The sequence below is a fragment of the Anopheles funestus genome, chromosome 3RL, assembly GCF_943734845.2.
Source record: "Anopheles funestus chromosome 3RL, idAnoFuneDA-416_04, whole genome shotgun sequence".
Taxonomy (NCBI): Eukaryota; Metazoa; Arthropoda; class Insecta; order Diptera; family Culicidae; genus Anopheles; species Anopheles funestus.
This window is the reverse complement of record NC_064599.1, coordinates 83,353,622-83,368,958: the sequence shown is the minus strand read 5'-3', so window position 1 is coordinate 83,368,958 and position 15,337 is coordinate 83,353,622. Positions and strand designations below refer to the sequence as shown.

Below are 15,337 nucleotides of genomic sequence, written 5' to 3'. Positions count from 1 at the left end.
CAAAGCAATTTGTCCTTCCTATATAAAAAAAAAACCCTTCACAATGCAGGGTTGGTTGCGTGAAGTTTAACTTTCACAACAATGTTTATGAAAATAAAAATTAATTATCAAAGAGAAGTTATTTCAATGAAGAATTATTTTTCATTTAATTAAATGCCATTATTCGCTTACCTCCAAAGTGGTTCTCTTGGTAGTGTGTGTGCAGCATTCCACTGGATCGAGTAACACTGCATTCGCTGCGTGCGATCCGAGCCGGCATTCTATGTTCAGCGCGGATCATCAAGCACACTTTCATTTCATCTGTCAAACGAGGAGGGTTGGAGAAGATTTCACATCCTCATTTCATCCTAGCAGCTCGTGGTTGCTAACGCGCCACAGTATGACAGAACAGTGAGCCGAAAAATAACGTTATTGTGTTAATTTGGTGAAGATTTGCAGTGACTTTGTGTGTGTTTGGAAGTGTTTGTGGTGCGTTTAAGATCCTGCAAAGCATCCCACTACCATACCAACGAAAGGGATAGAAGCACGTGCTAGGTACGTATGGAAAATGCAGTTTGGATGATTTTATGTCTTGAAATAAGTTGATCCCGCTCGAAGTACATCGTTAAAACACAAGAGATGCAAATGTGTTTAAAAAACGCATGTAAATCGAAGTCGAACATTCCACACGGAACACCAAAAATACAATCATTTCGGGCTGTATGCAGTAGGCTAGTGTGAAGCAAAAAATTTAGGTTAATCAGGTGGGTGGATATATCGGCACATGGGATGTAAATGGTTTTGCTTTAGCTTCAGTCTTCAGTCTCTCCTCTTCTCCTTGTTTATTCGCCTATCGCCCTTGGTCGGCCGCTACCCCTTGGCTGCTCACTCTTGTCCCGTGTCATGATGCTCCTTGTACTCCCGCTCCCATGGCCCATAAATATCATGCGAGGTACGCTTACCGCTTTTTTGGGTCGGGTTTGCCGTCGAGCCACCTCTCGCTCGATCGTTGACAATTTCGGTGGGTGATACTGGTTCTTTTTTTTTCTGGTGATGTGTTTTAGAAGTCTCCTTCAGCGCCGTCGTCCACCTGCCGAGTGCCGTTTCCTTTTGGGTATGCAACGGAGTCATTTTCGATGTCTCCTTTTTGCGTTAATTTCCTTTGCGAAGGGTTTCTTTGAGCCTAACGCGTCCTTCCTTCGTGAATGTTTCCACCCATGCATGCCTCATCCCTCTACACCCGTTGCGTGAAGCCATGCAGCAGATGAGAAAATGAGTTTGCTCTCGTTTCTAGGTTATTGTTTCATGCTCTGTAAACCTATTTCTCTCTTTTTTTTGAAACTGTCTATTTTTAAGAATATTCATTTATTACAAAATTATTTTACGTACAATTCTTTCACACATCGTTGTTTTTATAAGCTCATATTGTTTTTTATCTTTTTATCATATTTATCTTGATCCGATGCTCCCAAAAATAACAATAATTAGACAAACTTTATAGAAAAATAGCCAGAGAATACAGAAACTATTACCAACAATTTGCAAAACAATATCCTTTTCTGCATACAAAACTCCCTTGCTGCTAAGCAATTTCCAACTAAATTGATCATGAGTATCAAATATAAGAAAATTAAAAAACGAATATAAATCCCCCAAGGAGTAAACTGCGTCGCCTGCGTACGAAAAGGAACGACAGTAGGAAAAAAATCAAGAAGGCAATATAAAGAGGAGCCAGAGAACAACAAAACGGCCCTCGTGCGATGATGATCGCCTGAAACCACCCCTTTTTCGGGTGGGTTTCGATTCCGACGCGAGTGTATATACGTGTGTGCATAGTTTTTTTTTTGCCAGCCGTTTACCTAACCCCTGTGCTCTTGCGTGAGTGTGTGCTTCTTGCTATGGTTATGCCGCGAAACCCCGGCAGGTGAGATGTGTTTTAAGGCATCTCGCACCCTCCCACCCTGCCACCCTCTCACTACGATAAACCTGTTTTGTCCCTCCCAGCTGTTCTTCCGAAAATTCCCGACCGGATCACCACATACACACATACGGTTCGTTTCATCCTGATCATCACCGTCATCATCATCATCATCATCATCATCATCATCACGACTTCCTGCCTGGTGTCGAACCACCCCCAATAGTATCCCCTTGTCTTCCATTACCGCATCTCTGCTTTCTGGACGTTTGGCTGGTTTGTTTTTGGGGTGGTGGGATGTTGTAAAAACGCGCCAAATCCACCAAGGTTTGTGCCGAAACACGGTTACGGTGTCCTTCAGCAGCCAATTTTGTTTTCTTTTATTCAATGTTTACTGTATAAAACGTACAAATTATTATTCGAACGTTAAACTATATTGAATTATTATCAACCAACAAGACCTCGTTGTGTTTACTCACAAAGAATCGCTCATGCTGCATGGCGAGATCCAGCCTTAAAAACAAAATAAAAACACTACCTTCTATCCAGACGTGGGGTGGCTGCTTTATGTTTCCTTTCCTCCCTCTAGACGCCTAATTTTACACACTCGGTTATGGTCACATTTCGCATACTGCTTTTTGTGCGATGTCTCTCTTTCCGTCTTTCTTTGTTTGCGACAGCCAATCCATTTGAGACATTTTGTGGGGTGGTTAGGTGAATTTTTTGCTGGAAACGTATTGTCCGGAACGCGTTCGCCCTTATGTACAGACCCCCCGCGTAAATGAAGCTAATCGCCAACGCAGTGATCAAGTGATGGGGTAGTTTTGCTCAGGTAGCAAACCGCCCAGCTTGTTGATGCAGAAAGAATTGTGTTTTTTGGTTGGATCGTATTAGAAACTTTTTTTTTTTGATTTTATATAATATATGTAAGTACATGATATATGTATAATAAATGTTATATTGAGGTATTCTTTCTTCGTTCCCATATCCAAGTGTCATATTAACACTTGTCTGACACGTTTTACACATTACTTATCAATATAAAAAATAAGTTATTTAGTTTCCTTCAATCCAAAAAATGTCAATACGTCTAAACGAGGCTCGTGAAATTGTACTTAACTAACTCATTTTTGTTCGATCTATCCAAGATCAAATAGGCTATATTGCAACACACAATTCTACCCAAAACCTTTGTGACGCCTGTTTTCAACCCTCCTCTGAAGGTAACGTAGCACGGGAAGAGCAACTCAACAAAAAGAAAACCGGATACCAGCACATCACCACCACCCAACCCAACCCAACCGGCCGCATGTCCTTTCGTCTTTGTGGGTATCCTGAAGATGGCAAACAACCGTTTTCTGAACCTTTTAGAAGAGGTGGTACAATTCGGTTCGCTTCCACCCTCTTACGACGCCTGTTTTGTTGGGTCTTCTTATGGCTTCCATTGCTATCCTTCCACCGACACCATGCACTGGCACTGGCTCAGTTCGTTAATCTTTTCTACAGCAGACAGATGTTGGCTGGTGAAAAGAAGCCACCACTATTGATAATTAAAGATATGGGAGAGAATGTCCTTCGGTGGACTCTAAATTCCTCCCAATGGTCCCTGTTAGTGGCGTTTTTCCCCATTTTCATATGATCTATTCACGCAAACATACCGACAGTATGCTTGCTCGATCATTCGATCGCTTTCTACCCTGCTTGGTGTCCGATCCTTGATCATGAGTCTCACTGCCTAACCCACCCGCCCGTCTGTCTGAAGTGGGAGGGAAAAGGTGTCGTAGCAGAAGGAAGTGTGCGTCGCATGCACACATCGGTTGTCTCCCCTACCTCCTACCGTGTGCCGCTTCTAGAGGTTCCTCGTGGGAGTTGGTAGTGATGCATTGGGTTGGGTCGAGTTGGCGCAGGTCGAAATAATGATCGTAAAACTGTCGACCCTCCGTCATGTATCCCACGAACACCACCACCCATCAACGACCCTTTTTTATGTTTTTTTTTTGCTTCGTCCCTTTTTTCCTTATTCCACTTTCCGTTCCGTGTTCATTCGCCGTCGAATCTTATTTCCTGCCGAACCATCCTTTTCTCCTCGTTCCCTTTTCCTTTGTGTCCACGGGTGTTCAGGCACATGGATGCCTTCTGTTCTGTTTTCGGCCCACCACCACCCTCTGCTGCGGTTCACTGGATTCACATCCACCCCTGGGGGTGATGGGTGGATAATGGAAGCAAAGACAACCCAATGCTGAAGGTGGAAGAAATCGAAGCAGGAAGAAAATAAAATGTGCTGGAAAAAAGGGGCCGCGCGCAGAACGATGGGATGGAATTTTTATCTCGTTTTCCCTTTTGCTCCATCCTTCGCCCTCTCTGTACATGATCATGAGGGAGCAAACGAGTATGTGTGTGTGTGTGTGTATTGGGATAATGATCGTTTACAGCAAGTGTCTTTGTGTGCGTGTCAGGTTTTGTTCATTTCACATCCTGGCCCTGACTATGGGCCTCAATATTACCCGATCCAACTGCTACCCTGTTTTTCGTTGGAGGTCTTTGCATTAGACCGTTTTCCTTGTGTATGAGGGTGGTATGTATTATACATCGTGAAACATAGCATGTTTCCAACGGACGATGTGTTGGTTCTGCTGGTTTATTTTGGTAATATTGTTAAGGAAATAATTCTGCAGTATCCTAGTTTAGTTATTCCTCATTCAGAAACATGGGGTTTGAAGGGCGAAATGTTACTGTTCTAGATTGGGTTGTGTTGTGATCCATACTACTACTAGGGAAAAATCAGAACGATTTGGCCAACTAGCTACAACCTCCTACATATCCTTTTCGCGTACCCTTAGGCAACGCGGGATGCACGTTTACTCCTCCGTTCGGTAAGGACATACCTTCACACAAGTTCTTTGAAAATCAGTTTCGAACCAATCCTGCATGGATGGTGCGTAGAATAAACGGGTTGAAAGTTACTTCATAAAGATATTTTGTGTAAACAAATTCAACCAACATTCTCAAAAGTTTGTAGCATTTTAAGACGTTAAACTTAGGTCGTACATTCAAATGATGTGATTTTTCCTACCCTTTAGACACACTCCTGCCACAAATAGAATCGTTCAAAACTAGCTCCTCACAGAATATAGAAAGGAGGTGCTAAAAAAACAAATACCTGTTCCTCTTAACCTATCCAGGTAACTTTATCCAAGGCCTTTTGTACTGGAGAAAGAAGTGTGATTTGCAAGTTGCATTTGCACACCCAGACTTTCACCCTTCGCTCGATGTGCCGATGGGCAGGGGTGGTGAATGATTTACCAACGCCAATGCCGATGATCCGGTGTTGTTGGTCCGTTCTTGATGCGCCTGTGCTGCCAAGCTGTTGCACACACACACATGTTCTAATGCGTATGTATGTGAGCGATGTCGGTTGTAAAGATTGTGAGGAAAAGCGGATGGTGCGTAGGGATAATCCTGTACAACAGCGTTAGGTATGGTTGTTCGACGTACAGTGGGATCAGCTTCCTGCTATATTGCGTCAGAAAGAGTCCCTACAAGACAAGCCCTAAAAATTGCACGTCTCTTCAACATATATTGTGTCCATCAATTCAGCTAGAAAAACACTTTTCCCACACATTGCATGTGTATGCCTGGACTAGATCTGTACGGCCGGTGCTCCTTCGCACGGCTGAGTTCCAGCTGCTGCATGGTTTAACGCACTTTCCGCACAAACTGCAATGTGTCGGTGTGATGTTGTAGCCCCTGGGTGGCATTATTGCCTTCGGTATGGGGATGTAGTTCTCCCTGCGCTCAATTCATATGCCCAACTTCCTTCCGAACGAGGCAGTAAAGAGGGAGAGTAACGACAGCCCGTCCGCCTCGTTCGAAACACCCCTGTGGTGGGTGGGTTTGAAAGTGGGGTTGTTTGCTATTCGCCTGTACAAATCATCATCGTCGCCGTCGTTGTTGCTCATCGAACGCAGCGATGTATACCTTTGGGTGTATGTGTTTGTGCTGATCAGGGGGAGAACGCAAACGATCTTCTGCCCAGGGTTTGTTTGGTGCTGGAAAAGGGTGCCTTTTCCAGCGCGTACCAAAGCGCTCGAAAGGGTGTATTGGTGGGAGTTTTGCTTTGAATGCGAATGTTCTTGTAATGGTCGAATGAATTATATACAATGTTAATACTGACATATTTTTGTACACCCAATGCTACACAGTTTATTAAGAAACCCAATAAAATATTTAAGGGCACATATGAAAATATTCGCTCCTGTGTGGTTTAAAATATTTCCCAACCCTTCTGGGAACTTGTCAATCCGTTGATGCAAACGAACGCAACTGCGGCTGGAGCCTGCAATAAATACAAAAAGGGGGAGACTGATTCACGCACGACTCCCTATGTTCGCAGTCGTCGTCGTCTTTCGCGAACATCGGAATTCTTCGCCTTCTTGGTGGGGTGGTTTTGGCTGCTCCGTGTGCGTAGTCTTCGGCGCCGGCGTTGGCTGACGACATCATCGTCATCAGCGTCATCCTCACCATCATTGGCCATGCTATGCTGGTCGGGTTTTTGGTGGGTTCCGTCGGTTTGCGTTCTTCGACTGGCTCACACTATTGTTCCATCGGTTCGGGGGTGCGAATGGAGAAGTACGTACACCTTTTTGTCGGTCGTTCCTGACCAAAGTGTGCTTCAGTGTGGTGAACTTTTTGTCTTGTATTATTATTTGGCCATTTTACTTCCCGTCGCGCCCGCGCGTTTGTGTGATTTTTTTTTGGTGACCGTTTCCGGTTTCGGTGTTTCTTTTAGGATGGGAAGCATTGGGGCTTTTAAAGGATTTCTCGCACTCCACCTTCGCTCTTTGCAATCTGTGATGCGCCGGGGGTTTCCTTGGGTGGTTTTGTGGTTTTCCAATTGGCTGACAGGCGGCAGCACGAGAATGTAGTGTAATAAAGTCATCAAAGGCTGTAGGTAGAGGAGCTTTTTTGTTGGTTTGTTGAATTCGCTTCCTTCTTAGTGACGCTCTTTTGCTGCGGGATGAGCGTGTGCAGTGCAGTGAGCAAACGATAATGTAATGATGGTAAAAAAACAGGTTGTGCAGTGAAAAACAGTGCGCCTGAACAGGCTGAAAGGATAAGCTGGATGAAGATGTTTGCGCAATATGACGCTGTTATGGAAAGGGGTTCAATGTTTTATTTAACTAGAAGTTGTTCATTCAATTTACGTTTCATAAAATGCATGGTAATCGTACAAGCTCTTGCTCCCGCATATTTGTTGTATATCTACTACCACACAAACCATGAACTACAAACTCCATTTTCCTCGCGTATTGCTGTTATCGATTTTCTTTGTTGTTTTCTCGGCGATGGTGCAAATTGTCCATCAGCTCAATAAAGTGCACTCGGATTACGGTGTCGGCACCTTATCCTTGCCACAACCTCTACTGTAAAGACGTGCTCTAGTGAATGTGCAACTGTTGGGTGGTAAGGAGAAGAATGCGAGAACGAAAGTAGGGAGGTAAAAACCGATTGGAAAAATGTATTAAATTGCCACCCACCAGGAAAGGCGACCCACCTTCCATTGCCACCCACGAGATTGCATCCCTTCGCTCTGACAGAAAGGAACAAACCGCCACAAGGGCGCGAAGCGTCTGTATGTGTGTGTTTGTGCGTGTTTGAATGGGAGAGAGAGAGAGAGAAAGAGTGAGAGAAACATTAATCGGGCGGCAGTTCCATTACTCCTACGCAACCCCTTGGCTAGAGATGCGCGATTCCTTTCTTCCTACTGCACAAGTCTTTCACCCTTTCCTCCCGGTCGGGTGGGAGTTTTGACGGGCGTGTGTGGGTGGTATGGAGACGGTGTTCCAGGGTCAGTGCAGCCGCAGAGAGATGTTGTTTTACCATTTCAATACGCTCTTTCGACTCACTCCGTCAAATAGCCACGATTGCCTACGAGCAGATTGGGCCAGTGGGCGTAGCAATTAAGTGTGCGTTTGGGTGGCAGCTGTTAATCATAGGAGGTTTGCAATATGACAAGATAAAACAAAACTCACCACCCACCGAGAGCTAAACAACGCTACAGTACCGGTAGTGTAGTATTTTTTCATTTCTATATTTTGGCATTTCCTTGCTTTGATTTGCGTTTGCACGTGCTTTTTTGTTGGCGCGTTTCCTACTTGATGAAAACTTGGTGCTTTTGTGTTAGTGCCGAGCCCGACAAGGATGTTTATGGATGGAATGCTATGCGCGCGCACACCCAACGCCGGAAAATTCAGTTCCGGGCGAATGTCCTGCTATATGTATTTGTGTGACGGTTGACTGGGGGCGCTATATGAGCGAACATAAACGATTCCTCCAGTGATTTATACCCGCTGGGGGCAGTTAGTATTCAGTTTGTATTATAGTGGGAGTTGTTGCAATAATAGTCTTTGGTGGAGGAACAGGTGTGCAAAATTGAAATGAAAATGTTCAGAACTCACATCGTTCGTTCAAAATATAGAAAACATTCATTAGTCAAAAATATCTAAAAGATCTATACTTTACTTTGCTACTTGATGGATGGTACGTAGAATAGAACTTAAATACTACTACTTAAAAATAAAATTGTAAACTAAGTACTTATACTTTTAAACATCTTTTCTGTGGATTAAGTGGATCAAGTGGCAAAATTTGTAGCAAATATTTATTATCCATACGCCAAATGTGTGCGTTGGTGTAAAAATGTGGTTCTAAGTAAATATCTAATAAATGTAAAATTAAATAAATTAAGTAAATTAAATTATTTCGTTAACCAATTCCTCAACCAAAATTAACCATTTAGTACAACGTTCGGCGCTCTCGCTAAGAACATCGCAGTTGCAACAACATCCCGCACTCCCTCAGCTACATCTCCACGACCGGGGGATGATGATTTGTTTCATTTTCATCGTTCACCTAACCGGCTTACCATCCCGCGAGGTTCGAGTTCCGAAAAAGTTATGAATGAAACGATGTGTACCCACCCACACCCACTGATTCCTCTCCTGTTTCGCACGTGTTAGTTTGATCTCGCAGGAATCCCGTGTACTTTCCGGTTGTGGAGCGCGTTCCATCGCTTCGTATCTCTTTTTTTTATTTGCTTATGATGGAATTCGGATTTTGGCCGTGCTTGTATTTGAAACATCGTGGGTGTGTAAATGATGATGATGATGATGATGCTGGGTGGTTTATGCTGAACCGGAACAGCTTTTCATTCGATGGGAGTATGAGTGAAAGTGATTGGAAGATGGGGGGATGTTTCTCGAAACGTCGGAAAGCGAGAATTGTGTGTCGAGCCTCGGCGAGTCCACGTGGGGAAGGTTTATTTTAGCTCCAAAGGGTCGCATTATTGCGAAATGGTTGGCATTGAAATAATGCCGGTTTCAAAACGATGATAACGCGCATTTTTGCAATTCTAAACGTACAATTCTACACAGAAAAACTACTTTGCTACTATTGAAAATAGAGTATTATTTTACTCCTCTAAATTGCCTGTTAAATATAACATTGTTTCATATTCCTTCTTTCATCATCGTTTCAGAGTGTCTTCGGTGGGCTGTTATAGTCCGCGATGACCACCCTCCTGCCGACGTCTCAACCTACCGGTGTTGAGGCGTACGAGGACATGTTTAAGGAGATCACCCGGAAGCTGTACGGGGACGAGTCGGCACACGGTCTCTACCCGTACAACACACAGGTGGCCCAGTTGGCACCGGGTGCTCCTACCATCCCTTCCGATGGTGGTGAGCGATCCTTCACTACGCTCACACAGATCGGCTACGAAACGACAAACGTCGGGTCAGCGAACCAGCCATCGTCCTCTGCTGCGCAGCAACAGCAGCAGCAACAACAGCAAGAACACATAACGACCGCATTTGGACTGGCCGCATTGATGCAGAACGGATTTCCACCTCCAAGTGCTATCCTGAATCCGGTCAACGTTCCAACCAACTCTAACAAAACGCCAACAAGTGAGTTCCTACTAGGTACACAGTGTCGTAGAGAACGTGAACGTATGATCTTACTTATTCCCATGCAAATGATGTTCATTAATGTATTATGTTCTTCCCGGCCAGATATATCCATACCGTCGACAGAGGATCGATGGCAGTCCCAGCCGGCAGCTGAAGAGGCATGGAACGGTGGTAAACATTCAACTCCGTCTGGCACCTCAACTAGCTACGGTAAATCATATAAGAAACCAAAAACCGAACCACATGATGCTACATTACCCGCCGGGCTGAACATACCAAGTACGGTCGATCGGGCGAACAAGGGGAGCAGCTTAGGCACCGCTACATCATCTTCCGGTACAAACGTCTTCAAGCGATACAGCTGCACTAGCTGTCCTTACATGACCGACCGTCGGGATCTCTTTACTCGTCACGAAAACATCCACAAGGACGAGAAACCTTTCCAGTGCTACGCCTGTCTCAAGCCGTTCAATCGCGCCGATCATGTGAAGAAACACTTTCTTCGAATGCACCGTGAGCTGGAATATGAAATAGCGAAAACCCGTCGTTATCCTCCGGGTGGGTCACCAGGGTCGAAGAGCTCCTATTATAGTGGTAATACACAAACATCAAACCTTGGATCGCCATCAAGCAGTACGACGGTGGCTACGACACTTGCCCAAATGCAGCTAAATATCCCGACCGGGAGCTTCAGCACTGCGCCATCTCTAGTTGTAAATTCTCATACACTTGATATCGGCAGTAGTAGTACGAATCATAACGGAAGCCATACCAACCAGTTGCTCCACATTCAAAATCAACAACATCATCAGCAGCATCAACAGTCCCATAATAACCTGCATTCATCCCAATCGGGTTCCGTGTCCATCAAGCAAGAAAAGTGTTCCGGATCCGGGTCTTCAGCGCCGGGTAGTCTCAACACGTCTAACAACTCATTCGGTGCTCCTCCGGATGAGAAACCCTCTGTTAAGAAAATCAAATGTGAGAGGAAGTTTGTCTGCACCTATTGTCCTTGGGCTGGTAAGATATACAAAGTCCGGGTGGGATTTCTAAGATGAACTGATATGAAAACATTTATCGTTTGTTTTTTTACAGGCGCCGATAACTGGGGTCTAAAACGGCATATGAATACTCATATAAAGCCTTTTCTTTGTTTGCTCTGCGACTACAAGGCCGCGCGTTCGGAGCGTTTGGTTACACACGTGCTGAAAGTGCACAACAAGAAAGCCTGCAGCAAATGTAACTTCTTCGCCGAAGATCAGGCACACCTGGACGCACATCTGCAGAAAGTTCAGTAAGTATCTTTTCGAACACCTCCATGTAGATAGGATGGCGAACCAATGCTTGTTAAAGTATTATAAATTGCTCGAAACTGTTTACCTTTTTCGTAAAGTTCGCACGACATGACGAAGGCTGGCAAGGGTGCCGGATCCGCCAGTACGGGTGGCACTGGTAGTACTGGTAGCAGTGGTAGTGGTAGCAATTGTGGTACAAGCTCTACACTGCATCACTCAGCAGCAGCAGCAGCAACTAGTCTGGCAGGCGATTCGAATTGCAACGCCCTGCGAAATTTGGGTAATGCATTTACGTCGAACAATTTGCCCACCAACATTCCGACCAGTGGGAATGGCTTTGGGTGAGAGACTAAACCACGTTCCGTTCCGTTTTCTTTTGGATTATTTCGTTTTTCCTTTTCTTGTGTTGTCCACCATGCCTCTTTTGAATCGGCAATGATTTCCATTCTTTCCACTGTAAGGGAATTTTAAAACATTGTCGAAACGGTATGCATTATTCGCTCATGTTGTTGGTTGCATGCCTTATGGATGTCATGAATTAATTACATATGTTTGACATCCTTTTCAATGTTCAAATTAAACATTCAGAATTTCACCATTTTCGAGTCGGTTGTGATATTATTTGTTTGTTTTTCTTAGAACTGATTTAAAGCACTACTACTCTGTACGATTTTGTACAGCTATTAAATATCTACTTTTCAAATAACTTTACTTGAATCTTTCAATCAATCTGCCCGCTAATGGCGTCCTGTGATAACAGTAACAGCACATCGAATGACCAGTACCATTCCGCTGACATCAATCACCCGACCACCGGTAACGTGCTGGCAAACAGTAACGCTGCCAACCTGATCGAAACGATCAATCAGCATGTGTTGGCAACGGCCGGGCAGGTCGTGGGACAGAATGGTGGGACCGCTTCACTTCAACATCAACAGCAGCATTGGAGCGCAACAAAGCCACATCGAAAACGTGGCCCGGAACTACTTTATAGCTACCTAGAGGCGGACGGAAGAGACTCCGGCGACTATGCACGGTACGGAGTTGGTGCAGCGCGATATTGCTTTACTTTTCTTATGAGTTTGCTACTCAGTTTGTGTTTTTGGTTTTGGAGAGCAATTCTCTAACGACAAGACAATTATTTATTGTAGTACATTTTTAGTGGGTTGCTTTTTATATATATTACACGGCTACAATGTTCAGAACGAAATTTAATTATTGTTTCTTGGTTTCTCTGTATTTTTCTTCACGCTGTAGCCTTTTACACATGCAAGCAGTCGGACGAAACAAAGCTTCAGTCACGCAGGATTTTCGTAATGCGGGAGGCGGAGACAATGTCGGTGATGCCGGCGACAGTAGCAATGCAGAGACAACCCATGCGCTCAGCATGGCAGCAGCAATCGAAACGCAGATGAAAATGGAAAACCACAACCCGGGAAACGGCGGCAGTGACCTAACGGGCAATACCACCGTACCGGACAATGTGAACCTTTCTTCACTCTTCAGCAGCGAGCAGCTGTCCTTTATGCAGCTACTGGCCGCGGCTGCCGTGGCTCATCAGCAACTGCAGCTGCACTCGAGCCAGAAGAAACAACAGGACCAGAAACCATCCAAGGCAGCGGACCACCATCCCGTCGGTGCATCGAATGGCATCCGCTACGGTAGCACGATGGATTCGTCGCCTCCCGCTACATCTACTTACCAACAACAACAATCACGGACAGAATATCCCAGCACCAATACCAGCGCCAATGGCACGGCCAGTTCGAACAGTACAAACGGCACTAGCAATGGTGTAATCATTCCTATTGACCAGAATTACCAACAGTCGCAGCCACTAGCCCTCGATATGGGCAGCTTCAAGAAACGACGAGCGAATGCGTCATCCAGCGATAAGGAAAACCACGTCCACCGAAAACGGCACGATGGATCAAGTAATGGAACCACCGTTCTGCCAAAGCAGTGCATCGGCATAATGGCGGGTTCCTATACGAACGGTGGAAGTGTAATTAGTGGTGATGGAACCATTGACAAACACATTTCCCAAAACGCTGGCAGCAAGGTTGGCCAGCATCAGAATCCTCATCACCATAACAATAACAATAACAACACTAGGAATAAGAATATAAACGATATTTTTGATAAAGTGTACAAAAAGCCGCATAATTCATTTCACACGTATAAGCATCAAAGCATTCATCAGTACCAGCAAAGTGGTCTGGAGCCATCGCCGCAGACTCATTCTCTGACCACCATCCTTCGAACTGCTCCGCCATCTGCGGTGGAAGAAGAGAACCAACGGAAAACATCTCCCCACCAAGATGGTCAAGATCAAGCGGAGCAGTTTTCCCTCGTAGAATTCCTCAAAAACCACACCGAAGTGTCGATCAGTACGGTGGCGGTTAAGAATGTTGCAGGGTCAGTCAAGAAGGAGCCTATTGATTCAGACGCAAGTCAGGAGCAAGTGATTGAAACCGATTCCGTATTGGATAACTGCATGCAAAAGCAAGAGTACGACAGGAACCCTCGTAAACGATATCATCCACGTCGCATCCAGGAAAATGAAGTGTTGACATCACCCTCCGATGACTCGGAGCTGATAGGAGCTAATGAAGCTCACTGCCGTACCAAAACTTCCCTAATCTTACACAAGCTCTGGCGTCATCATGGATCGACGATGCCCCAAATGCAGTGTTGTGAGTGTAGCGCATCCTTCAGAAAACGCTACAAGCTGATACTTCACCAGAAGCTTACAAAGCACACCGGGATAAAAATTAAGAAACATTCAAAAAATGTAGCTCTAGCAGACTTGATAAATGGCTCTCTATCCACAAATGGAGCAACAAAGGGTTTGAATGCGGATGGACATAGCAAGCGAATGCATCGAAAGCGAAAATCATGCTTGCTTTACTGTGAATCATAAAAAACAGAAACCGGTCACCCGGGATCGTTCTTGAATATATGTATGTACTCATATATGTACAAATTACGGTTCGCCAAACTTTAAGTTTAGAACGGTCGCCATTTTCTTTCCGCCACGCTGTAATTTTGCCATACTTATTGTACAAAGCTATCTACAAGGATAACGATGAGGTAGCCTTTTTGTGAGAACGGAAAAATTATGCTCCCACGTTCGAAAGATATTTTGATGAGATTACTAGGAACTCTTTTGGATTGTTACATGGGTTATGAATACTGAACTAAAGAGATTATGCAATTCACGCATTATTGGTGTTAATTTACACGCAGGAAAAGAAGATGTAAATCGCCGCGATACCAAATCGTTTGTAAAATCAATGATCTAGGGCTAGGAAGGACTAAGAATGTTCTTCGTATTTGTTTCCGCTCTTACAAGCGAGATGTATTCGTTTCCTTCAGTTTTATTCGCTTTACTTTAATGTTCATACCTTTCGCTTTGAAACAAAGATTGCAGGGAATTTTATCACTTAAGGTTTCGTATCCTTTGTTACTCTAAGAAGCGAATGTAGCTGCCCAGCTCATAGCTCAAAAATCAAACAACACTTTACACATTACTTTGCCCATTTTTATCCCATTCGGTACATTTATCCAAATTGTGAAATTGTGTTATGTTGTTTGTTGAAGCTACTTTACAGGACGGATCTTAAGATACACAAAAATCTTCAGAACGCTGAACGAAAGAGCCAACCTTAATCGTCCTTTACATGCATTCTTCTCCGGTAATGATAACGCAAGTGTATGTATAAAAGTCTGAAATAAAAAAAATCAAATCTGATAAAAAGTAAAAATGGTCTCTACATGTTTTTTTTTTGTTTGCGTTGAAAGTAACCAACACAACACGCTGCTTTATGTTGTTGCATGTTGGTCGGATTGTGACTCATCTTTAGAGCATCTCGGAGGTGTATGTGATAGCGGCAATGAGTCTATACAACAGGAAGGATACAAACGGATACGGACCAAGGGCTTTCCTTACAAATAAAAAAATCATGTTCCTAGCATTTCGTTGGTTGAGAAACAATCGTCCTAAATCATACCTAGATCGGATGAATAAGAAACCTAACTTAATCTCTTTCTATTAACAGTGCGTATCGTAACTATGGAAACTATTACCACATTAGCTTGCTTTCAAGAAGCTCATGTTTGCAAAATTGCGTAAGCCAGTTTGTCGTAAGAAAAAGATAAACTCATTCAGCTCA

At 44.2% G+C, this 15,337-nt stretch overlaps 1 protein-coding gene across 4 annotated transcripts; it reads left to right on the top strand.

The window, feature by feature from the left end:
- Nucleotides 1-83: 83 nt before the first annotated feature.
- Nucleotides 84-15,001, top strand: LOC125767468 (protein charlatan). 4 transcript variants are annotated; one of them, XM_049434073.1, is made up of 7 exons: nucleotides 84-534; nucleotides 9,435-9,879; nucleotides 9,970-10,887; nucleotides 10,963-11,161; nucleotides 11,261-11,503; nucleotides 11,923-12,198; nucleotides 12,420-15,000. In XM_049434073.1, exons 2-7 carry the CDS (start codon nucleotides 9,465-9,467, stop codon nucleotides 14,083-14,085), a joined length of 3,717 nt encoding a protein of 1,238 aa, XP_049290030.1. In that variant the 5' UTR covers nucleotides 84-534; nucleotides 9,435-9,464; the 3' UTR covers nucleotides 14,086-15,000. The 4 variants fall into 4 exon arrangements, with proteins under 4 accessions (XP_049290030.1, XP_049290032.1, XP_049290033.1 ...); XM_049434075.1 differs by having other exon boundaries at nucleotides 88-534; nucleotides 9,435-9,864; nucleotides 12,420-14,999; XM_049434074.1 differs by lacking the exon at nucleotides 84-534 and adding an exon at nucleotides 6,427-6,526 and having other exon boundaries at nucleotides 12,420-15,001.
- The last annotated feature ends 336 nt before the right edge of the window (nucleotides 15,002-15,337 follow it).